The sequence below is a fragment of the Podarcis tiliguerta genome, assembly GCF_965153285.1.
Source record: "Podarcis tiliguerta genome assembly, chromosome: 8".
NCBI classification, from domain to species: domain Eukaryota; kingdom Metazoa; phylum Chordata; class Lepidosauria; order Squamata; family Lacertidae; genus Podarcis; species Podarcis tiliguerta.
Window position 1 is genome coordinate 41,369,140 of NC_139541.1, and position 24,482 is coordinate 41,393,621.

At 46.6% G+C, this 24,482-nt stretch overlaps 3 protein-coding genes across 3 annotated transcripts in view; 2 read left to right on the top strand and 1 right to left on the bottom strand.

Annotated features, from left to right (window-relative positions):
- Positions 1-24,482, top strand: part of NQO1 (NAD(P)H quinone dehydrogenase 1) — a 177,468-nt gene that overhangs the window by 105,358 nt on the left and 47,628 nt on the right. The gene's annotated exons all lie outside the window — the stretch shown is intronic.
- On the top strand, positions 8,618-14,235 carry PSMD7 (proteasome 26S subunit, non-ATPase 7). The gene is made up of 7 exons (XM_083452562.1): positions 8,618-8,850; positions 10,007-10,098; positions 11,574-11,666; positions 12,337-12,434; positions 12,618-12,698; positions 13,118-13,209; positions 13,755-14,235. The coding sequence occupies exons 1-7, from the start codon at positions 8,777-8,779 to the stop codon at positions 14,191-14,193; spliced, it is 969 nt and encodes a 322-aa protein (XP_083308688.1). The 5' UTR covers positions 8,618-8,776; the 3' UTR covers positions 14,194-14,235.
- Positions 19,854-24,482, bottom strand: part of WWP2 (WW domain containing E3 ubiquitin protein ligase 2) — a 37,697-nt gene continuing 33,068 nt past the window's right edge. The window contains 6 exon segments of the mRNA XM_083452443.1: positions 19,854-21,438; positions 21,544-21,616; positions 21,969-22,065; positions 22,418-22,522; positions 23,062-23,182; positions 23,626-23,766. Coding sequence (XP_083308569.1) covers positions 21,339-21,438; positions 21,544-21,616; positions 21,969-22,065; positions 22,418-22,522; positions 23,062-23,182; positions 23,626-23,766 — 637 coding nt within the window. The 3' untranslated portion in view covers positions 19,854-21,338.

Sequence of the window (24,482 nt, forward strand, 5' to 3'; positions counted from 1 at the left end):
AGCATCAGCAGTGAACACCCTCCAGCTGCAGCCAGCATCGATTCCTCTGATTTAAAATCCACATTCTAAATCTGCGATTAATGAATTAATCGATTAACATGCCGATTAGTTTGATGAATGTTCCCAGCCACACTTCTTGCCAAAAACGCTGATGTAAGAGCCAAGAAGAGAAGCCGGGTGTGTGATTGTCACATACATAGAGTCTGGATGGCAAAGGTCAGAACAGCTTACTGGTATTGCTGGCCCGCTGCTCCGAATTGTATATCTTTTCTGTCCCTTGGTTATTGCCTGACATGATTTAACAACTGTAATTCCTTATTTAACGATGTCAAAGGTTTTTAGGAAATTGACTGTATTTCACCAACGATATATTTCTTCTTGATTACCGAGTGGTTAAAATGATTTTAAACCAAGACAGCAAAATAAAGCAGTAATAAAATCAATAGAAGGTGCTTAAAACATTCCTTCTATTAGGTAATGGCATTTAAAATATCCGTAGCTTGTAATGGCACTTAGGATATGCCCAAAAATCAATGAGCTAAATTACTTATTGAACTAGTTAATTTGAGCATTGAGTTTTATATGTATATTGATAAAAGAAGCTTCTAAAGGCAGCATTATCAGTTCTGTTATATGGTCAGATGTCTCCCCCTGCTGGAAAGAAGAAAAGACTCCACCCAGAAGGAAAATAGAATACTGTACTGTGTTTTAGGAAATTGTGTGATGTAAGGTCTAGAAGTGCCACAAGAGGTCCCTGCCCTTACTATACAACAATAACTTCAAACTGATTCAGCACAGGCCACACAGGGCTATTTAGGGGGCTCTTCCAGCTTATGAACAGAGGAAGCTGCGTTCTTCTAGGTCAGACCATTCACCCGTCTAGCCCAGTATTGACTTCTCTGACTGGCAGCAGCTCTCCAGGGTCTTGGGCAGAGAGAGGCTTTTCCCATCACCAGGTACCTGGAGATGCTGCCAGGGATCGAAGTCGGACCTTTTTGCATTTTAACGCTGCCTTAACATCATCTGATTTTAGTCTCTGCTCACTTGACAGCGATCATTCAGTTTTAGCGTGTGGGGGTCTTTTAGTTTTTATTGGATTGTGCCAGTGTTAATGCTTACTTATTTAGTTGCTAGTCTTGTATATCACAATGTATGGCTTGGATTATTATGTGCTTTTTTAAACTCTTTGTATCAGGGTTATACATCACCTAGAGGCTCATTGCAATGCGGTGACTGATAAATGTAACAAACGATATAGAATAAGATAAAGTAAATAAACAACAGAATTGCTTTGCATCATAACGTCATCTTCCATAGCAGCCCTTTTGGAATCAATATTGCAAAAACACACAGTAAACAAAATTAAAGCCATTCAAACTTTTAAAGAGAAAGGTTCAGGAGCCGTCACTGACAGAAATATAGTATTCTGCTTGTGGATCTTTCCTGGGGGGAAAATCAGGGTTTGTATCCCAATGTTCAAAATTCACATTGTCAGGAAAGCATTGTTTAATGTGTGGATTAGATACAAGGATCTTTTGGAAAACAAAACTCCAAGGTGGTTGTCTCCAATGGAAGCGAAAGCTTTAAAGAAACTCAATATGGAGGCCAACTGGCCAAAGTATTGGGAAATTTTAGAACAAGATGGAGACAAATTGAAGTTACACAGTTTTGATAAATTAAAAAGCAAAGTCCGAGACTGGCTCCATTATTATCAAATAATGGAGGCATATAAAATGGATAGAAAAATTGGCTTCCAGGTGGAAAAATCAAAATTGGAAACAGAACTGTTAGAACCCAAAACAAAAATATTGTCAAGAATGTATAACTTGCTGCTGAAATGGAATACACAGGATGAGGAAGTGAAATCAGTAATGATTAAGTGGGCACAAGATGTTGGTCATAATATAACGTTTGCTGACTGGGAACGTTTATGGACCACTGGAATAAAGTTCACGGCATGTAATGCCTTAAGAGAGAACATAATGAAAATGATTTACAGATGGTACATGACACCAGTCAAGCTAGCAAAAATTTATCACATGCCTGACAATAAATGTTGGAAATGTAAAGAATCTGAAGGCACTTTCTTTCACCTTTGGTGGACGTGCCCAAGGATTAAGCCCTTCTGGGAGATGATTTATAATGAATTGAAAAAAGTGTTTAAATACACATTTCGAAAGAACCCAGAAGCCTTTCTCCTGGGCATGGTTAACCAACAGGTTCAGGCGAAGGATAGGACTTTTTTTATGTATGCTACAACAGCAGCAAGAATACTCATCGCGCAGCATTAGAAGACGCAAGAACTACCCACACTGGAAGAATGGCAGATGAAGGTTATCGACTATATGGAATTAGCAGAAATGACTGGCAGAATCAGAGACCAGGGAGAAGAGACGGTGAAGGAAGACTGGAGGAAGTTTAAAGACTATCTACAGAAGTATTATAAGATAAAGAACGTTTGAGGACATCAGACTAAATTTAAATGAATATTAGCAAAAAATTTATGATTAAGAAAGACAAGTGTTTTTAAGACAAATGGAAATGTAATTATGTTAAGAGATTAAGATTAAGTTGAACTATAGAAATGTCAGAGGGGGAAAATTTACTGTCAGAATATAAGATTTGGAATACAGAGTGGGAAGGTCTGGGGAAGTCGCAGACACAGGTTAATGTTAAATAATACAAAGGCACAATGATCGTTTTTAAACTTTTTCTTTTATTTTTTCTTTTCTTATACATTGTATTTTATATTGTTTGATTGTGTTGTTTTTATTTTTTGTTCTGTATTTGTTTGTTTGTATTGTTTGTTTACTAATTGTTAAAATAAAAAAAATTATAAAAAAAATATATCAGGGTTTGTATCCCATCCTGCAAAAAGTGTCCAAGGGCAGCTTACACAGCATCATAAAAGCAATGTTAGAATAGTAAAATACGTTTGGCAAATAAAACTTACAAAAATAAAACAGCAATGGCAAACCAGTCTAAAATCCATAATTCATACTGAAATTGGGGGGGGGGGGGATAGGTTTTAGCCTGGTGCTGAAATGAGAGAAAAGCAGGCTCCAGGTAGGCCCCTCTTGAGAAGTGTTCCGTAGGCACAACTGTGATAGGGTCCTCTTCAGACATCATGCTCCCTCCTGCAGCCTTTTCCTTCACTTCCATCCAAGCAGGCAAACTAAGCAAATTAAGAATGTCATGGGAAGTTGCCGTATCCCAGGTCAATCCACTGGACTATCTAGCCCAATATTTTCTTCTCTGACTTATAGTGGCTCTCTAGGAACTTGGCAGACGCCTTTCCCATCTGCTGCTATGGGGTTTTTTTAACCAGAAAAGCCAGGTACAGTGGTGCCCCGCAAAACAAATGCCTCGCAAGACGGAAAACCCGCAAGACGAAAGGGTTTTCCGTCTGCAGAGGCGCTTCGCAAGACGAATTTCCCTATGGGCTTGCTTCGCAAGATGAAAATTGACGAAAAATTTTGAGTTTTTTTTTTTTTGCTCCAAAACCCCTTTTTCTGAATCGCTAAGCTGCTAAAAGCATTTTAGCAGCAAAACCGCTAATCCCTTAAGCCTTAAAAAGCCGTTTTTAGTCCTTAAAGTGCCAATAGCGCTAATAGCGCTAATCCGTCAATGGGCTTGCTTCGCAAGACGAAAAAACCACAAGACGAAAAGACTCGCGGAACGGATTCTTTTCGTCTTGCGAGGCACCACTGTATTTGTCAGGGTCCAGCTACACCCAGACTATGAACCAGAGTCTCCTTAGAGGTGGAGGAACAGGGGAAGCAGGATCGCAACACACACACACACCCCAGAACACCAGCACTGCCAGCAACCCTGAGGAATCCTTCACTACTTTGAACCCTGATGTTCCAGCTGTAGCATAGAAGGTCAATTACTGGTTGCCTGAGCTCCCATCTGGGTCACAGGAATCCCCTCTGTCGGCCATACAGCAACAGGAGTGGTGGAGCTGACAAGCTAGCCACACTCCAGAATCATCCATGTGTCTCTGAAACACCAAAGAAAACGTATTTTACCCAATGGCAGTGAGGATCAGAAAAAAAATACGTGGTTGAACTTCACTCTGTAAAAAATACTGAAAGCTAAAAAAAGAAAGAAAATAAATTAAGTGCTCTGGGAATTTTCTTCAACCTCCCTCTGTCCAACAGCGCTTGAGCAAGGACCCTGTAGTGATAACCTCAGGTCTCATCAGGTAGCAAGTTTTTTCTGTCTCTTATGAGGAATAATCTCTGACCAGAAATCCAAATCATAAAAGGTCAACTCCTTCCCTTAAGAGACTAAAATTGATCCATATAAGACCTCATATTGCGAATTCCTGTTGCAGTGCCTTGTCGGGGTTGAACTACTGGCCAAAGGACTTTCTTCATTGTAGATAAATCTGTATGAAATCTTGCAATGCTGCTTTAATAAACTTTTTTTTAAAAGGGTCTGAGGTGCCGGGATTTCTGCAAGCAGTCTCCCATTTCCTCTTCTTTGGCTCTTACTAGTAGAAGCTGAGATGTAAGAAACAGCATCTGTTAAGAGGTGCAATTATGTCACTCAGTGCAGAGCTGCAAGATCAGGACAGGAAGAGGACTGTGACATAGCAAGATATGGGTAAGAAGATATAGCAAAGTACTTTGGGCAGCACATACAATCCTCAGAAAGCAAGCGGTGCAACACAAACTTTCAAGCTTGCCAACTGAGAGTGGGTGGTGTGTAACTTAGTTATTCTTTCTTTCCTTTGATTCAGAAGGTTCCCAAGAAGGTTTCCTATCAAATTCTCAGCATTCAGTCATGGAACAAAGAAATGTTTGGTCAGAAATTACCATGGCCCACCAATGGTGTTTGTTGTGAGAAGGCCACAAACAGATTTTGAGAACAGCCACTCATGTGCCCATCACTTCAAGACCATGATAGTTGTTCTTCTTTCAACTACATCTGCACATTACGTAGGAACATAGGCAGATGCCTTATAACAGAGGCCCATCTTCTAACTCAGTACAGTAGTACTGAGTGGTAACTGAGTGGTACTGAGTGGTAACATCTTTCCAAGGTTTCAGACAGGGAACATTCCTTCTCCCACCTGGAGATGCCAGGGACTGAACTGAAGACCTTCTACATGCAAAGCAGATGCTCTATCCACTGAGGTACCACCCTTTCCCATTAATAAGCCAAAGCAGCTGCCAACATCTGCAGCACACTTTTCATTACAAATCACATCTCAGTTCAAGGCTCTTGCTCCTATTTGTGTCCTGTGATCTATGCTGGTGTCTTCCAGGTCCCCAGGTACAAATGCTCAGAGTACTGAGTTTTACCTGCAATTTCTAAAAAGCCTTGGATCTCCTTACTTAAGAAGCCACTTCTCTTCCCATGCCACAATGCAGCAGGTGAGATGAGAAGAGGCACCTGAGATCTTTCTCATTATCAAAGAGAAGGTAGAGGCAATAGAGTGCTTTCTGGAGAGACTACTTGGGACTGGCATGTGTTTTCTCCTTCATCAGAAGGAGGTTGAATTCAGAACACATTGAAAGAAGTTAGTCACTTCTCTGTGGGCTTTTGCAGTGGGCGATGTCACTCAAGAGTATTCAAGGAGGATAAAGCATAAAAGCTAATCTTTCTTATGAGGTGCCGTTCAAGGCGGGGGTGAGGGGAGCTTCAAAAGAACAGCAACGGAGACCTGTAATATATTTGTGAATGAACCAAATGAATGTATCTGAGTATCTTCTCTTATCTGAAGCCATCCCTATAAATCAAGATCATGCCTTACAAGGGATTAATTAACACACATTCTGAATCACTGAGCCAGAAAACAGGCTGGTATTTTCTGTAAAAATTATGACCAATTAAGTGGTTCTATAACATCTACTTTCCTCAGCAACAGTGAGAAATTCCAAACAAAGAAAAGAGACAGCAGTCAGTGTGGGCCAATAGAGAGCTGGTCTTGGACCTGGGGAATAAGTCTCACCTCTGGGTGACCTTGGGCAAATTGCCACCTCAGTCTCAGTATTGGTTAATCTGTATGCTATTTGCACAGCAGCTTATAAAGCAAAGTTCTTCAGGAGTGGTTTAAATAAGTATAAGAACCTGAATGAATTGCAGCTGCCAACTCATGGTTGCCAGAGGACACAGTGGATTATTTTATGTGCTTCTAAACTACTCTGCTGTTCGGAGTGATTTGCCTCAAACCAAAGTGTTGTGCTCTACTGCCATGGTCTCTAGGTGGCCCATATTAATAATAGCTCTGGAAGAAGTGGGCTGAGACAAAGCCCACCACTCAATTCCCTCTTAACAGTAGGAGCATAAGAAACGACCCCATACAGTCTTGGTCTATCCAGCCCAGAATTAACTATGCTGACTGGCATAGTTTTCAGAGTTTCTCTCCCTGTAGTAACTGTAGATGCTGCTGTGGATTGAGCCTTAGGTAGGACACCGTCTGCATGCAAAGCAGAGGCTCTGCCACTGACCCACAGCCCTTCCCTTAATACTTTGGAGTTGGAGTGGATGACTATTGTAGATATAAAAAAGTTGTTGCTGGTTGCTGTTTAAGCTCTTGTTTTAAATTGTTTTGTGCTTCCTAGTTTTCTCTCTGGAAATAAACATGTGGCTCCCCCAACAGATGACTCCAGAGTGAATGCAGCACTGGACAGATAGAAATCTTTAATGTTGCAAATGTTTCCTTCAATTGTGGAAAATGTGTGTTTGTGTGCATGCGTGTGCGTGTGCGTAATTTCAAATAACCGAGGAAGCCCTCCATTTGGAGCATGTGATTGCCGGAAGAAATATCAACAACCTCAGATATGCAGATATGCAGATGACACTACCTAGATGGCAGAAAGCGAGGAGGAATTAAAGAATCTTTTAATGAGGGTGAAAGAGGAGAGCGCAAAATATGGTCTGAAGCTCAACATCAAAAAAACTAAGATCACGGCCACTTGTCCCATCACCTCCTGGCAAACAGAGGGGGAAGAAATGGAGGCAGTGAGAGATTTGACCTTCTTGGGCTCCATGATCACTGCAGATGGTGACAGCAGTCACGAAATTAAAAGACGCCTGCTTCTTGGGAGAAAAGCAATGACAAACCTGGACAGCATCATAAAAAGCAGAGACATCACCTTGCCAACAAAGGTCCCTATAGTTAAAGCTATGGTATTCCAAATAGTGATGTATGGAAGTGAGAGCTGGACCATAAAGAATGAAGGACAGGTGACCCCATCTAGGCCCGAAGTCACCCCCCCCTAAAGCAGGCTCAAAGCTTCTCAAAGCTTTTCAAAATCATTTTCTCAGCAGCTAAGCATCTGCTCATTTGCTCTGCTGTTGCAAGGCAAAACCGTTACTTTTTATCAGTACAAGAAGGCTTCAAAAAGCTAATGAATAGGCTCTGTTCAAAGCAGGCCTGAGAAACGAATCTTATCTCACTCTAGTTGCAACACATCTGAACATGCTGAAGACCCCTTGGCTCTCACCCCCCTTTCCTGGGAAGGGTGCCAAGAGTCCAATAGTCCCAAGACAGCTTTCTGTTCATGCTCAGAGGAACTCATGGGCAGGACTCTGGAAGAAGGAGGAGAAAGGGGGAGGGAACTGGAAGGGGTATATATGTTTGTGCACATGACAGTGAAGTCGTGCATGCTTTTTGTGAGTTATCACACTTGCTCCTTCTACCAGTTCATGGATGGTAGAAATAAAGCTTTTTCTCTGAAACTATTCCTTGAGTGTCTGTTGACTCCCACTTCCCTTTCCCGGGCGCAATATTTTTCCCACCCGAGGGCAAAGCCTCATAAGGCTACACTATAGTATTCCAAATAGTGATGTATGGAAGTGAGAGCTGGACCATAAAGAAGGCTGATTGCCGAAGAATTGATGCTTTTGAATTATGGTGCTGGAGGAGACTCTTGAGAGTCCCATGGACTGCAAGAAGATCAAACCTATCCATTCTGGAGGAAATCAGCCCTGAGTGCTCACTGGAAGGACAGATCCTGAAGCTGAGACTCCAATACTTTGGCCACCTCATGAGAAGAGAAGACTCCCTGGAAAAGACCCTGATGTTGGGAAAGATGGAGGGCACAAGGAGAAGGGGACGACAGAAGACGAGATGGTTGGACAGTGTTCTCAAGCTACCAGCATGAGTTTGACCAAACTGTGGGAGGCAGTGGAAGACAGAAGTGCCTGGCATGCTCTGGTCCATAGGGTCACGAAGAGTCGGACACGACTAAACAACAACAACAAAATGTGTCTTGCACGTGTTAGCAGCGATACAGTGTCTTCCCTGAAACCAAATCTCGGGTTTTTTCCCTCCTCAAATTCCCCAAAACACGTAGAAAAAGTATCTTTGGGTGGATGCTAAAGCCGCCTCCAGACTTAGGTTGTGAACGAAAAGCACAAAAAGGACGCTTAAATCATTCATCAACGGCTTCCCTCCAGAATGTTCTGGAGGCGACTGACCCTCGCATAATGCCATCCCTCCTTTTGCCCTTCTGAATATGGCGACACTACAGCCCCACGACGCCAAGATGGAAATCTTCTCACAGGAAGCCGAACTGCCGGTGAGGTACCCTTTGAGACCATCCCAAGATGGCGTCGCTTTCCCCCGCCCACAGGCTGAAAGGAAGTCGCGTGACGTCACTGCGGCTGCCCTTCCCAAGATGGCGAGGCTGCCCAGCTCCTCCCTCAGCATCGCTTGCTTCACACCCGGTGCCCTGAGTCACTGAGAGGCGCTTTGCTTACCGGGAGAAGGAGGCCAGGAACTAGGCCAGGACGTGGAGGCCGTGAAGCCGCCGCTGCTATGCCGGAGCTGGCCGTGGAGCGAGTGGTGGTCCACCCGTTGGTGCTGCTGAGCGTGGTCGACCACTTTAACCGGTGAGGGAGGCGGCGTCCGGCCGGCCGGGCTGAGTCATGGCCGGCAGGCCAGGGCTTAGGGAGGCAGGGTGGCCGTAGGGCTGGGGTGGCGCTTTGCACATGCTCAGGGGCAGCGAGCTGCGAGGAAGCTACTGTAAAGAAGCGCCGGAGCGGAGGCCGCGGAAGGACAGCTTAGTCACGGGCCCGGGCTGAGGCCAACTTCCCGCCTGTGCCCCTACCCTGGGTTTCGGTTGGGGAGACCCTCAGGGTTTGGCGAGGCCTCGGAGCAATAAAGGAAGCGGCTGCCTTTCTCGCGGAGTGAGGCCGTCGAGCCCAGGGGAGAGGGCTGTCTTAGCTGCCTGGCTCCCCGATCCTCCTCGGAGCAGCTTTCGGGGGTTGAACCCGGAACCTCTTTCCTTCTGCAGGCCAAGCGGCTGCTCTCTCCCTCTGCACCCCAACAAACGGGCCTTTGGGCCAGAGACTTCATGGAGGGGGGCTGGATGCTACTTTTCGCAGATTTGCTTTTTATGTTTATCGCGGTGTGTTTACCGCGTGTGGAGCGAGGATGAGATTCATCTTTTGCCACTGCTTTTCCAGACTCTTGAGTGGAAAAGCGGAATATAAGTGAACTGATATGACTTAAAATATACTTCCTTCCTAAGTAGCAGCCACAGCTGCATGGATGAAATACATGTAACCAGCGCGTGGCTGTGCCAACTTGACTGAGTAGGTATGTGGCAGAGCATTTGCTTTACAAGCAGCAGGTTCCAGTTCAACAACATCTCTCCCCCAGAAACCACACCTGCTAAATGGATTTCAGAAGCAGGTGGTGGGAAAGGCCATGCTCTGACATAGACCTTGGAGAGTCACTGCCAGGCCAGGCAGTGCTCACACTTTGGGGCTAGGTGGATTGGTGGGCTAAGTCAGCTTTTGTATGTTGACTTCCTCCATTAACCATCAGAAGAAGACAAGCCATCAACACTCAGCTACCTCCTCCCTGGTGACTATCAAGACTCCTTCTGTTGGGAGTCTTGGCAAGTTGCTACATACTCTTTTCCTCCCACCTTAGTTATGCTGGTTTTCATTGCCCTGAGTTGATAAAAATTCAGTTCAGGAATAGTTTATGCTGCACATCAATGTATCTCATCTTTCTTTTGATTTTGCCTTTCTATTTTAGGATAGGAAAAGTTGGAAATCAGAAGCGAGTTGTGGGGGTTCTCTTGGGTTCGTGGCAGAAAAAGATTTTGGATGTCTCCAACAGCTTTGCAGGTAAAGTGACGCCTGAGATCTCTATGGTTGTCTAGCAAGCCAGATGTGGTGTGTAATGTACTTTCCTACCCTAACCTTTTCCACCCCATTAATGGATTTGGGAAAATGTGGGGTTGTCCCTTAAATTGTTGGTGGGGGGCCCTCCATATGTTGTTGGACTCCAAGTTCCATCAGCAGCATTTGGAGGGTCAGAGGTTCCCCACCTTTTGCCTTAAAATGAGAGACCCAGAAAAGCTTAGTCATAAATCTCAATTGAAACTTGGTTGATAGTCTTGAGTTTTCAACAGCCCTCTGATTAAATAATAACCCAAAGGGGTCCAGTTAGAAACCTGCTGGATTGTGTTTGGCTAAAAGCTTAAATGCGGTCCCTCAAGTTCTCAGGCTGTCATAAGCCAGCCTTAGCTCTCCATAGTCTGCTCCAGGGAATCATCATTCTTTCCTTTTTAGTTTAAATCTGAGTCTGCCCAGTTCTAGAAACTTGTAATCTAGTCATTAATCTTGTGGGCTGCAACTACATGTACCACATACTACAGTCAATACTGTAGTAGGAAGAGGTCCTAAATCAGAGGTAGAGTACCTGCTTTGCTTGCAGTGGTATTAAGTGGGGCTGAAAGACTGCTGTTTTGAGACCCTAGGTAAAGAGATTGACTTCATTACTGTATTAAAAAAGATTCTTTTATTGTTTACCTCCCTGGGCTCCTTTGGGAGGAAGGGCAGGATATGAATATAATAAATAATAATGGTATCTTCTGTTCCTTGGGGAACTTTTGTAGGTCAGTCATTGAATGCATGCTTTGCTCACAGAATGTGCAGTCCCTGGCATTTCCATTTAAAAAGGACCAAGTGGCAGCTGATAAAAAACTCCCCTGCCTAAGACGCTGGGTAGCCACTCAGGACACCAGTACTGGGATTGGATAGTCCAGTAGTCTTACTCAGTGCATGATAACTTGCTATTTTCAAATGCCCTGTGATCCTCTCATGAAGGGTGGAATAGAAATTTAAATCATCCTCACCTCTGTAATGTCAAGACTGGATCCCATTCTAAGTGACTTGCCAGGACTACCTGGACCCTCTTTGACCTGATCCAGCAGGGCTGCTCTTAATTCCCACCACATGGGATGCAACTTGGCAAAATTGTCACTTTCCTTTTTAACATTTATTTATGATTTTCAGTTTTTATTCATTTCAGTAATTTTACAATCATTTTAACATTTCAAAACTTCCTTCCCCCTCTTTGTTGTTCCTTAAATTTATTTTTTATATTTTCTGCATATTCCAAATTAACTTAATTTTCTAATTTATTCATCTACTTTAAATATAATACTTTTGTAAAACTGCAGGTTATTACAATAATCCCGCCAATGTTCTTACTGTTTACAGGTTATTTGTAAATATTCAATAAACCATTTCCATCGGGTTTTTTTTAAAGGCTGGAAATTCATGCCATGATTTGGATTCTCTTTTTTTACCCACAGTCCCCTTTGACGAAGATGATAAAGACGACTCTGTATGGTTTTTGGACCATGACTATCTGGAGAACATGTATGGGATGTTCAAGAAAGTAAATGGTAAGCAATGCTTGGTTAGCCAGAAGTGCAGGTCACAGCTAAATCCATCACTAGGAAAAGCCAAAAAGTGATGTTATTTAAATAACTTTGCTATGACTGCTCACAGATGCTTAGTTGTTAAAAAGGTTTTCATTTTAGAGATGAACACCTCTGTTAGTGAGAAAATGAAGGAACTGGGTCACCCTTCAACATCAGATTCTGCAAAACCTCTCATGTTTTAACCTAATGCCCCAGCAAAGAAACCATATTTTAGACTACATGCTACTTGAAGGAAGGGTTTTATTATAGCTTGTGTGTGCAGTAAATAGGCTTTTTGTTGTTCATTCGTTTGGCAAAGTCCTCAAGGTTGGGCATATCTTGTCTATTTGGCCAACGTTCAAAGTGTAGTATTCTGTACCTGTAAAATTTATTTTGAAGCTGATGTCCAAGTCCAGTAAACTTTGGATGTAAGCAATGTCCAGTATGAATGATAGGCTCAGGTTGTGAGAACTTCTAAAGTCTCATCCCGTTTGCTATACAATATCATTGCATGTAGAACCATGCTTTATTCCTGCAAAGTCCCACTTCCAGTGAAACTGTAGAAGAAGGAAATGGCTCTTGGAGGTTGAGCCCTCTTCCAGCTGCTTCGTGTACTCTGACTCTTTTTTTTTCTTCTGTGTCTTTTTCCTAGCCAGGGAAAGAATTGTGGGATGGTACCACACAGGTCCCAAGCTGCACAAGAATGACATTGCTATCAATGAGCTAATGAAAAGATACTGCTCAAACTCGGTAAGAGCCACTCACAACCTACAAATCCTGACAAGGCTTGCTATTTGATGTTACTGCAACTTGTAAGAACAAGTTGGAAATGGCAAGATGATCCTTTATGCAATGGCAGGCTGCAGGTTACTGGAAGGAGACTGGTAGGTTTTGTTTTCCACCAATAGGCACTAATGGGTTTCTTTCAAACAGGTATTGGTAATTATCGATGTAAAGCCAAAGGACCTGGGGCTGCCCACTGAAGCCTACATCTCTGTGGAAGAAGTTCACGATGTGAGTATCCTGGGTTTATGCACATCAAGTTGCTTTTCCCTCATACATTTCAGTGTCAACCAAAGGACCAGACTAAAACAGGCTGAGCCAATAACAGGAATGCTGCCTGTACCTTGCTCATGTCACTCCTTTTGCAGCCAGCACCCTACAGAGCACCTGAAAAAACTGCTTAGGATGAAAGAACTTGCCAGTGTTTATTATTAATTCAGTTCACACTTCCTTATGGAGGTAATTTAGGGTTAGTGTGTCTCTTTCATCAGCCAGTTATGGATCTGTTCTTATTCTTCAGCAATTCTTGGCTTCTTATGCAACAATTGTAAGTTTATCCAGGGTTCAGACACACACACACACACACACACTGCCCAGAAGTTGAATAAAGGTGATTACTTTCATGCCTGGTCTCTGCTTGCACCCCGAAGGATGGGACACCCACCTCTAAGACCTTTGAACATGTGACCAGTGAAATTGGAGCAGAAGAAGCGGAGGAAGTTGGGGTGGAGCACCTGCTACGGTAAAAAAATACCTTTCTCACCTGTCACTTCAGACTTCTGAGCTTGTGTTCTGCTTACATAGTTACTCCTCAAGATAATACAGGGAGGCAGGCATTCCCATCTTGCAGATATAAAATAATGGATGCAGAATGCCTTTGACCCCTGCAAGGCCACACACCCCGCCAGCTTAATAGAGGCATCATCTTTAATTTATCCTGACAGCCACCCTTCATTGGGATCTAGTGGTAGCCTATCCCATAGCCATGCAAATGTGCCACCATATTTCCCATGCTGGATTAGGCCAAAGGGTGCCCATTTAGCATCTGGTCTTATCCTAAGGGGAAGCCTACAAGCAGAACCTGCACCTCCCCACAATGCAGCTGGTATTCGCTTACACCCCCATGTCTTTGTATGGGTTGGTTGGTCCAGAGGAGATTCAGATTTCTAATCCAACTGTAGAAATGCCCAGCATTGATTTCCGTAATGTGGCAGAGAAAAATAATTCTATTCTTCCTTTCCTGCCAACTGGGTTCTCTTGTTCTGACCCCTTTCTTGGCTGTTCCAGGGATATTAAAGATACCACTGTAGGCACCCTTTCTCAGCGCATCACAAACCAGGTCCACGGCTTGAAGGGACTGAACTCCAAGCTTCTAGACATCAGGAGCTACCTGGAGAAAGTGGCCATGGGCAAACTTCCCATCAACCACCAGATCATCTACCAGCTCCAGGATGTCTTCAACCTGCTGCCTGACGTCAACTTGCAAGAGTTTGTCAAGGCCTTCTATCTGAAGACCAATGACCAGATGGTGGTGGTCTACTTGGCTTCACTCATCCGCTCTGTGGTTGCCCTCCACAACCTCATAAACAACAAGATCGCCAATAGAGATGCAGAGAAGAAGGAGGGGCAGGAGAAAGAGGAGAGCAAAAAGGAGAGGAAGGATGAGAAAGACAAAGATAAGGAGAAGAGTGATGGCAAGAAAGAGGAGAAAAAAGAGAAGAAGTAGAGTAGGATTTTGTATTTGTATATTAAAACCTTGTAAACTGAACTCTGGAGCTGGCTGTAGGTTTTTTTGTTAGTAGAGGCTTGGGGGGTACGCAGAAGTGCTTTGGTTTGTAGGTGGGTAGCTAGGTAGAAGATGAGATGACCTGAGCAATATCTCTTTAACTGAACCATCTATGGCAGGGATGATCATAAGCCATGAGGCCAAATGCACCTCCAGGACTTTGCATGGCCCTTGAGGTGCTTTCTGGAGGTTTTAAAGCAATTGTTGGATGGCCATCTGTAATGCATGCTTTAGTTGAGATTCCTGTACTGCAGGGGGTTGGACTAGATGACCATTAGGCTCCCTTCCAACTCTGATTCTATGAGATTCTCACCAACTCTGTTTGAAGTCTCCTTGAGTGTTTTTGGCTGGCTGGAACGTGTCCCAGAATTCTTAATATTTCTAATTGCCTGGATGGATGAGAGAGAGAGGAATGTGTGTAGAAATAAAAGCTGTTACATAAAGGGGAAATGTATATTAATTTCTCCACCTACTTTTGCCCCTGCCCCAGCCTACCACTGCCATGTGGCCCTTGGACTGAAAAAGGTTCCCTGTCCTTGATCTGTATACAGCCTGAAGCAAGAAATGGCACTAGGGCAGACAGCCTGGTTAGTCTTTGCTTTAGCAAAAGCTGTCAGCCCTGGCATGGCATAATGCCTCTTCAGCCAGCTACAAAGACAGAGTCTTGCTCACAGTGTTAAAAAGCAGGCCCCACAGATGCACACCCTAAACTGGACTATCCAGTCTGGCCAGTGAGACCATAAGCTTAATCCCATAACCAAGAAAGTCTGTTATGGGGGCATGTATGGCTATGCACCCCCAGATGCACACATCAGAGGTAGACCACAGGCCAGCTCTTGCCTGGATTTGTTCTGAAGTATAGCAAAGACAACAACAACCTGACGTACTGGTACTTCTTTGCCAGAGCTCATGCAATAATGAGCTTCAGCCGCCAGGTGGCAGCAAACACTCATGCAGCTGGCTTTAGAAATCCTCGTCAATACAACCCCCGAAGTAGGGAAAAGTTTAAATAACATACAAGTCATCAACAGTAAAACCATCAAACAATAAGAGAGTAAAAATTGCACATTATCCACAAAAGAGGCAAGTTCTTGACCGTTGCACGACAGGAGAGGTTTAGAGAGATTGCTTGCTCTGAGGTGACCGTTAATTGCTTACCACTGCCACGTATGCCCACCTTGTCCAAGAACAAGCTGGCAAACTTTTGGGGCTAAAGGAGGTTACTTTACTAGGAACCTGCCTCACCCATGGCCTCTTGCAAGACAGGTGGCATGAAGGAGAGATATTTTGCCTTGACCAGGTCGTTTGCTTTCCACTTCCCAGGCATATTGGTTTAAGGAAGACATCTTTACTTAGGAGGAGGGTAGAGAGATGAAACAAAGGAACATGGGCAGAATCTGGGTGCTGCATCAGACCAAAGGCCCATCTGACGCCGCATTCAGTTCTCGCAGTGGCCGGTCAGATGCCAGTGGGAAGCCTGCAAGCAGGATCTGAGCACAACAGTAACTTTCCCTACTTGCAATTTCCAGCAACTGGTATTCAGAGGCATACCACTTCTGTTTTTGTCATTTTCCTGTTTTGTTTCTTTTTTGTTATGTTTGTTGTTTTGTAGACACGCATGCATGCGCGCACACATAAATACGCGTAAATATATGTAAATACCTAGCTTTTGTGATCAGTACACCTTGCTGGAATGAATTTTGTGAATTATTTCTGCATTCTGTGAAGTACTTCCTTTTGCATGTTTTAGGTCAGCTACCAATCAGTTTCAGAGCCTGAGGTCTTGTTTTATGAGACGAGGGGAAAAGATCTGCACTTTTCTCCAGCGCAGCATCCTTGATTTTTGTTTCTTCCTCTCTCATTGCTTTTGCACACATCTGTCTGAGGCCCAAACAGAGACCTTTTTTTGCAGAACTTTTATTCTGTTTCTGCTTTTGCTTTTTCAAGTGGCTGCCCATTTGCTGTAGGGAGACCTGAAACTAGGATTCAAACCTGTGCGGAAACAAACACAACCTCTGCATTTCCCTGTGAAGTCTTTTTTTATCTGCTTTTCTACAGCAAGTCAGATACCCAGGGTAGGCCCTTTGCTTAGGACAAAACCTCTCTGGAAGATGTTTGTTCCTGGGACAAGAATTGCTAATTTACAGGCTCTTTGGCCCACCAGTGAAATTGGAGATTACGACAACTGCCGCCCTCCCAATTCCGAGAGCGGCAAGAGCAGAGCTCTGATACAGCAGCCAAGCCTGTGACAACGGTGACTTCAAACTCAGCCCCCACTGCAGCCCCTCTAATTACAAAGGAAACTGCCTGTTAAGGATTGGCAGCAGTTCTCCCAAGTGGCTTTGGCAAGATGCTGATGGAATCCAGAAGGGCTTTTCTGCAAACTAGGAAGGAGGTCAAGACAGTCAAGCAGCCCAAAGCTGCTTGTGTGAAAAAGGACATTCCCCCCACCCCCTTGGAGTCCTGGCTAGTCAGATGAGAAATTCAACACGAACACAGTAGCTGATGGTGGAAGGAATGAGAATCAAGGTGACAATGGTTGAATAGAACTATCTAGAAGCCAGTAGGCTGCTGCTGTCCAAAAGATCTGGTTTCATTAGTTGATTCAGTACTCTAATTGCCTTTGGTAGAGTGAAGAACATTGTAGAGAAATAGCTGAAGCTCTGTGTGTTGCTAGGGAAAGAAAAATGAGGTACCTACCTCCAGACCTGTGTGCAACATGCACAGATTAGGAGAGGCTCCTAATTGCAAGGGAAGTCACCAGATTTGTTTCACAGCTGTGCTGTGCTGGATGCTCTCCAACATCTTTGCTCGCTTGGATAAAGAATTAACATGTGCATTAAGGTAAAGGTAAAGGGACCCCTGACCAGTCCAGTCGTGGCTGACTCGAGTTGCGGCGCTCATCTCGCTTTATTGGCCAAGGGAGTCAGCTTCCAGGTTGTGTGGCCGGCAAGACTAAGCCGCTTCTGGCGAACCAGAGCAACACATGCAAATGCCATTTACCTTCCCGCCAGAGTGGTACCTATGTATCTACTTGCACTTTGACGTGCTTTCGAACTGCTAGGTTGGCAGGAGCAGGGACTGAACAACGGGAGCTCACCACATCACGGGAGTTCGAACCGCCGACCTGATCCGCAAGTCCTAGGCTCTGTGGTTTAACCCACAGCGCCACCCGCGCCCCTGTAACATGTGCACTAACTACTGGTAAATAGATTGGTGCTAAAAAAGCAAAAGTTTGGAAGTTTGCTAGGTGTCATTTTTCATCTGAATGACTTTATAGGATTATCATGGCACAGGGTGGGCAGCCATTTGCCTCAGCTCAGAGCGACCTGCTGGTTCTGCTTAGAATGCCCCAAACAATACACAGTCTAAGAGGGGGGAAATGGGATGCTGCCCTCTACCAGACCAGACTCTGTCCATTTAACCAAATAGGGTCTGTTCCTGGCAACAGGTCTTTCCCATTGCCTACTGAGCCTTAAAAATAGGCATGGGAACTTCTGCACACAAATGTGCTTCACCTTTTGAGCTATGGCCCCTCCCTAGTAGAAGATGAAGTTGCCTTTCATGAGAGTTCCGCTGGCCTGTATGATCTATTTCACCTGGCTGTGGCTCCACAGGGGCACAGGCTTTTCAGCCCTATAAGCTACAAGCAGGGTGGAGGTCAGTTGGACCACTGATCTACTGACCTGTGCTCCCCCTGCTTTCAAAAGTGTTAGTCAAACAGAGGCAAGGAACCTGTGACCTTTCAGCTATTTTGGGTACTTCACTCCCATCCACCATAGCCAGGGATGATGGGAGTTGTAGTCCAGCAACAGCTAGAGACCCACAGGTTCTCTCCACCCCCTGGCTACTTTTAAGTTATCTTGGAAGTGAGAGCCATTGCAAGCTGCCTTAATAGCACTGCTTCTAAAATAGCCACTGCCCTCTTGTCTTTGGCCCAGCCTTCCTCTCCGTCACTTTGCTGCTATTTGGCTCCATTGCTTTTGTTTTCTCCTGGGAGATGGAACAGAAAGCAAACTAGCTTGAGAGCCTGGAAGATGGCAAAGCTTGCCCCAACACCTTCCAAGCCGTCACACCCTAACGCTGGCAGGGGCCGCTCACCTCCAGTTTGGAATGTGTGAGGGTTTCACTGGCCAAACAAGGGCATGGGGCTCACCCTCCTGGTTTCCCAAAGTGACTCCCCCAGCAGTGGGAATCTCTGGCTGCTTTGCTTCCCCAGAGAACAGGGTGATCTTCTTTCCCTGCAGCAGAGCTCACAAAGCCAGCCTGTGCCTCTTGGCCAAGCTAAACATGTTTTGCTGCTCCCTCCTTCTGCCCACAACACAAGGCTGCTCTCTGCCTTCAGGGACAAAGCCATGCTTTTAAAGTCGGCAGAGAGGAGGGGAAATCTTTCCGCTACAGGCCCCAACCCCTCCCCTCTGACAGTCCTTCAGGTAGAAGCCTTTGCAAATTCCCTCCCTCCAGGCCCTGGAAACTTCCTCTGAAACACAGGGGGCTTGTCTTTGGCACCAAATGCTGCCCAGCAGAGCCATTCTGGCTCTGGTTGTGCGCTAGAGTTGGAGGAAGTGGTCACACCTCCCCCACCCCCCACCTTCGCTTCCAAATGCCAAGAGCAGCAGCCTGTGTGCCAGGCCTGCAATGGCTCCCTTGGCGCCAGGCTAGCTTGGGGGCCTCTTTGGTTTCCCTGGTTGGAGCAGGAGACAAGTCAGCTGGGGAAGGCAGTGGCGGCGACCTGGGACTGCTGCAAAATGTGGCTTTCCCGTCTGAGCATTCGAAGAATATAAGCGGAGCCCTGCAGCTCGACCAGACCCAAGGGGGCCCCAACTAGCCCAGTCTGCTGTTCTGACAGTGGCCTGCCAGGTGCCCATCCTGGAAAGCCCAATGGCACTCCTGCATATAAGAACACCACTCTCCCCAGCCTCTTCTGGGCACACACTTTCAAAACCCGAACAGGAAAAACGTTGAAGTCCAAGCAGCCTACATGAGCCCTCCTGCAACTGAGCCCCTTGGGGTCCTTCCTCCACTCTTCTGAGTGCATGCAAACCTTTGCAGGCCCTTGAGCAGTGGTGGCAGGAGCTGCTATGCCTCCCCTCTTGGGCTGCGAAAATGTGTGCCACTTCTCCACTGCTGAAGTGGACTGGATGGGGAGATTCGTCTAGCTGCTGAGTTGTATGACAGACGCAGTATTTGCAGCACAGCAGTGGGCTGGATGATATGCTTAAAAGCAAGGAGAATTTAACCCCTTTTGGTCAGCCCTGGTTTTCCAGGCCTGCCTAGGGCTGTCCTTCTCTGCCTGTCCACAGGATGTTCCCCTTGCTCCCTTTCAAGCGAGAGCATTAGGAACAGGGGGTCAAAAACCTCCACCTGCAAGCAGGGAAACAGGCAGGAGTCAGGCCAAACTCTCAACTGGGTCATCCTACAGTGGGGGGAATGGGGGAAGCACACAGACCAGAGGGCGATGAGAGCTGCGGTGCCCCCGCCTGTGGCTCTTTAACACAGCAACAACCTTCGCCATGTACACGTTTGGGAACCGCCCCACCCAGCACCCAGGAGAAGCCACATCAGGCTCCCAAAGCACAGAGGGACACATGAAGCCCACAAGCAGCTGCGGATTGTTTATTGCACAAGAAATTGGCGTCACTGAGGCAGGATGATGCAGTACAAAACTATCCAGGATCCCCATCAAAAGCTATTGCAATTCTTTGTATCCACAGACATTTATATACACATTTTTATACACATTTTATATACACACTTACTTACAAACAAACGAACACGCGCGCGCGCACACACAGTCCAGCTCTCATATGCAGACATACACCTTGCTGTGGAGGCTTGAGGCATCCCCACCCTCCGCCATGTAGCCATAGGACACACACGCAGACGTATGCCACTCCCACTCTGGCATCTGGTCCCTGTTCTCAGGGTGTGCCAGCCACGCATACTCCAATCAGAGGATTTTTTTAAAAAAAACCATCCAGAAATAAAGACAGGGGATTCTTCTGGTTCGCCCCCTGCCCCTTCTTCCTGCCTTTTAGTGCAAAAAAGTTCAGAGTTCTGCACTTGGGATAACCTGTTTTGTAGACATTCAAGGTGAAGGCTTCCCCCTACAATCTTGCAGCTCACTGGGCACCAATGTTTCCAGAAAAAGAAGATGCCCCACTTCCAACAAGACTTGGAACAGCTCAGATCAGGAGACTCAGGTTCTCCATGCTTGGCTGAAGCCTGGTTTGGCCTCCCCTGCAATCTGGCCAAAGGCCATCCTCTCTCTTCCTGAGGGCTCTTTGTCTATAGCCTTTGGGGTTGAGTGGGGTACCCATTTGCTGCTTTGAACAGCCCAGATCCTGCTCCATGACACAGCTGGGGACTGCCTGGGGCCCTGCCCTGTCTTCTGCTTCATGGGTTTGGGGAGGAGAGGAGCCTGGGATGTGGGCCAAATCCTGCCCACTGCTCTCAGCAGAAAACCAGCATGGTTGCAGGGCACAGAAGCCTCACCTACCAGCACAGGGAGTGGGAAAAGGCCTCAGGAAAGAGGAGGTGGGTTTAGGAAAGTTGTAGGGAATCCTGCCTCTAGCTCCCACCCATCTCTACCAATCCCCAGTGGCTATCTGGAGCAGGGGCTCGCAACACACTCCAGTGTCCTTGGCAAGGGGGGAATTCTCAAAAGTGCTCTTTTTTCCTGTGCAGAATGCCTTGACATAATGTTCAGGATGTCCTGGTGGGTTGGTACCAGTGGGGGGTGGGTCTGGATTGCTTTAAAAGGCAGCTACGACAAAAGCCCATGAGGCCCATAGGTGGGGCAGAATGGCTGCATAGCTCAGAAACTGGTACAAGGAATCCACAGGGAAGGAGGTGGATACCACTTGCAGCCACTGCTCTGCTGGAAAGCAACTGAATATTTTTTTGGGGGGGAAGGGGGCAGAGAAGGGGAGCACCTTCTGCAGCCTCTAATTCTCCAACCACAAGATCTAGGCCTGGGCAATCCCTCTTCCACAAAGCCACCTCCTTCCACCTTCCTTCCTTCCTGGAGATTTGGCTCCATTTCCAGGTATTCAGGATGGCTTCCCAGGAGGGTCTCTTTGGAGTCACTCTTGCCCAAAGCCCTCTGTCTCCTCAATGGCATAAAGGAGCTTCTCCTTCAGCTGCTCATAGCTCTTGTAGGGAGGCAGGTCCAGGCGGTTGAAGCTGCAAAAGGAAGACAGCGCAGCCAATCAGCAGGGGGAAAGGAAAGGAAGTGCCCTCCCACCCATCCAAAGCATGGGCAGGAAGGGCCAAAGCAGAGGAACTCACCATGTGTGGCTACGGGGAAGCCAGGTCTCCTTGCCAACCTTATCAATGCAGAACTTCTGGGGCCCGTTGCTGCCTGTCAGAAAAGAAGCACAACATCAGAAACCCACAAAAAGTACCCGTGGGGTGTGACAAGAACACACAGTTGCACTTCAAATGCAAACTGGCTTGCAAACCATCTTGGCAACCCCACCCCACCTCTAAGACTAGAGCTGAGAAGTAGACTGAGCCGAGTTCCTTCACCACAAGCAAAGGCAACCAAACAGACTCAAAACAACTTCCACGTGCCCCCATAGCCCTGCTCCAAGCCTGACAGACAGAACCACACAACCCTCCCCCCCACCATGAAGTTCTCCCACAGTCACTCAGCAACTGGGATGGCGACATCCCCTGCTTCCCCCTCCCTAGGCAGCCAAATGCACAAATACCAATAAGCTCAGCAAATCCTCCGACTGGCAACCGGCAAGTCCCCGTCACAAACTGCAGAAGCCGGATTCTCTTCTCATTGTCCATCTCCTTGACCACCTGCAGCCAACATGGGTAGGGGGATGTCAGACCAGGCTCCCACCTTCCCAAAAATATTTCGGGCTCTCAGCAACAGGGATTTGCCCAAAGCAACACTGACTATGTTAATAGCAATGAAAGCTAAGGGTGGGGAGAGACATCTGGTTGGAAGTCAGATCCTCAGAACTAAAAGGTCCTGCAAACAGGTCCTGCGTCACGGTGACTTACTGATGAGGCAAATGCACTCTGCGTATGATCAGAGGCACGTGTCAGTACTCTGCCACATCCAAGGGTCTGTCCAGGGCAAAGCTTCCTTTCCCCCTGTCCATACGGGGGACCCCTTGGCCAGGAGCTCTTCCTTGGGGAGGCTCACCTGCCAGAACCACTGGATCTGCTTGCTGTTCTTGGTGTAGTGCCGATAGATGGTGTTCTTCTGCCAGTCACTCATGTCAATCTCTTGCATGCCACACAGCATCAGCTAGAAGGGAGAAGAAGGCGAGAGGGGGCCCAGCCCGGGTCACCGGGAGAGTCCAGAGGCAAGACCCACCAAGGCAAGGCTTCTATCGTTCTGAGAGTGTGGGCATCTTGCAAACTGAAAGCTAAACCTGACCTGCCTACTTGACTAAAATATGTGTGTGTGTTTTTACAAGATTTACTTCCTGGTTAGTCGGAGGGCGAGGGGCAGTGGGGAGATTCAATTAGAACTTCTATAAAAAATTCAAATTGAGTAAACACCAAGGTCCCTCTGAAATGTTCCATTCTCTCAGGAATTGTTCCACTGACAATTAACAGTCAGAGGTCTCATATTCGCAAGGAGTGGCAGCCTTATCGAGGGGCTGCAGGAATGTAAGATGGTAGATGACCATGTAGTTGGCTCATTGGAAGCCAGACAACAGATCATTCAACTGCTGTGACCTCTGCACAGCCTGACAATGTACGAAGGCAGAGCCCAGGGCAGGAGGACAGGCCCCTCTGGGTAGGAGAGGAGGCCCCCACACTTCCAACAGCCCAGCTCACCTCTAGCTCCTTCTCATCAAAGTACCGCAGCCACTCCAGAGGTGCCACCTCATTGAAGCCATCCAGAAAGGCCTTGGTCTGCTCCTCCACACCCCGGGTGAACCGCCAGTCCGTCAGCAACCTGCAAGGATAGACAGACCAGCCACTCAGCACTCCTTGGGCACCTAAAGACCTGCAACTGATTGACCTGGCCCTGGCTTGACCCTAACCTCAGCTACGTGATTTTGGGAGGACCCTATTTCCTGCATTTCATGGATTAATGAACACACACACCACAATGCCTTATCATCTGTATCGCATTCATCCTCAGAATCAGCCAGTGAAGTTGGTCCACAACGTTCCCATTTTACAGATGGGGAACTGAGCACCAAATGCCCAAGGCTAGCTAGTGAGCATAACAGCAGAGTGCAGAGCTTAATTTCGTGGCCTACCACGCTGCCTGGTCAGCAGCCCAGCGAAGAGGCAATTCCTGGAGCCAAATGGCATGCAAAATGAAAGAGCCTCTGGCCAAGCTGCTTCTCAAAGCCCCTCTAAGCCTCAGGAAAGCGAGGACCAGGAACTCACATGATGTACTCGTCCTTGTTCTCCTCAGTGACCCGGATGTTCTCTCCACCCTCCTTCAGTTCGTGGGTGGTCACCTTGCCCAGAATCTCCATGTCCTGAATGAAGTAGAGTTCCAGGCCACACTCCTCTAGGTTGTTCTCTCTGCAAAGGGTGGGAGAGAGAAGCAGCAGATGAAGCTTCACTAGGAGGACAGTTGGGGGTCTCAGTGGCTGCTGCCAAAACCTAGAAGAATCATGCTCTAGGGGCTAAAGATCACAGGCCGAGTGGATGCTGTAGATGGCAGGATATCCCGAGTCCCAGGCATGCGTGGCATCCCTAGTTGGGACAGACAAAACTGCCCCTGCAGTCTCAGTAGCTTAATTCCCCCCCAGAAGATATCACAAGACCTGCTCTCAGCATCCCCAGCCATAATTTGGTTTGCAAACCACAAGTCCTTGGCGCTATGCCACAAGCAGCCCCCGCCAGTTTCATCCTCCCTCTTCTGCTCATTATAACAGCAACATTCAGATCAAGGTCTCTTCTTTAGGGGCTATTTTGCTTTGCCCCTTTGCTCTGTCTTGTTTGTCACCCTCCCTCTTTACATCGGGGTGGGACCTATATTAGCTGGAGGGTCACTTCCCCTTGTGGGGAACCTCCCAGAGAGGTCTGGAGGGCTGGCAGATTGCCCCTCCTGCTTTTACACTGCAACCCTCAGCCTTCAGGCTTTGGGGCACATGAAACACAGAAGATGAGAGCAACTAAACGCTGCACACTTGGGCAAGGTGCCAAGCGACAGCAAGAGGAGGGGTGGGGGCTGTACTGCTGGGTGCTATGAGATCACCACAGGTTAAAAGTGGCTGTGCAAGCCATCAGTCGGT

What these genes read in the sequence shown, in the direction of transcription:
- PSMD7 (XM_083452562.1), top strand. Translation starts at nt 8,777, where the DNA reads ATGCCGGAGCTGGCCGTGGAGCGAGTGGTGGTCCACCCGTTGGTGCTG. An exon ending in GATGTTCAAGAAAGTAAATG is followed by an intron (nt 11,667 to 12,336) that starts GTAAGCAATGCT and finishes TCTTTTTCCTAG; the next exon opens with CCAGGGAAAGAATTGTGGGA. An exon ending in GGGGTGGAGCACCTGCTACG is followed by an intron (nt 13,210 to 13,754) that starts GTAAAAAAATAC and finishes TGGCTGTTCCAG; the next exon opens with GGATATTAAAGATACCACTG.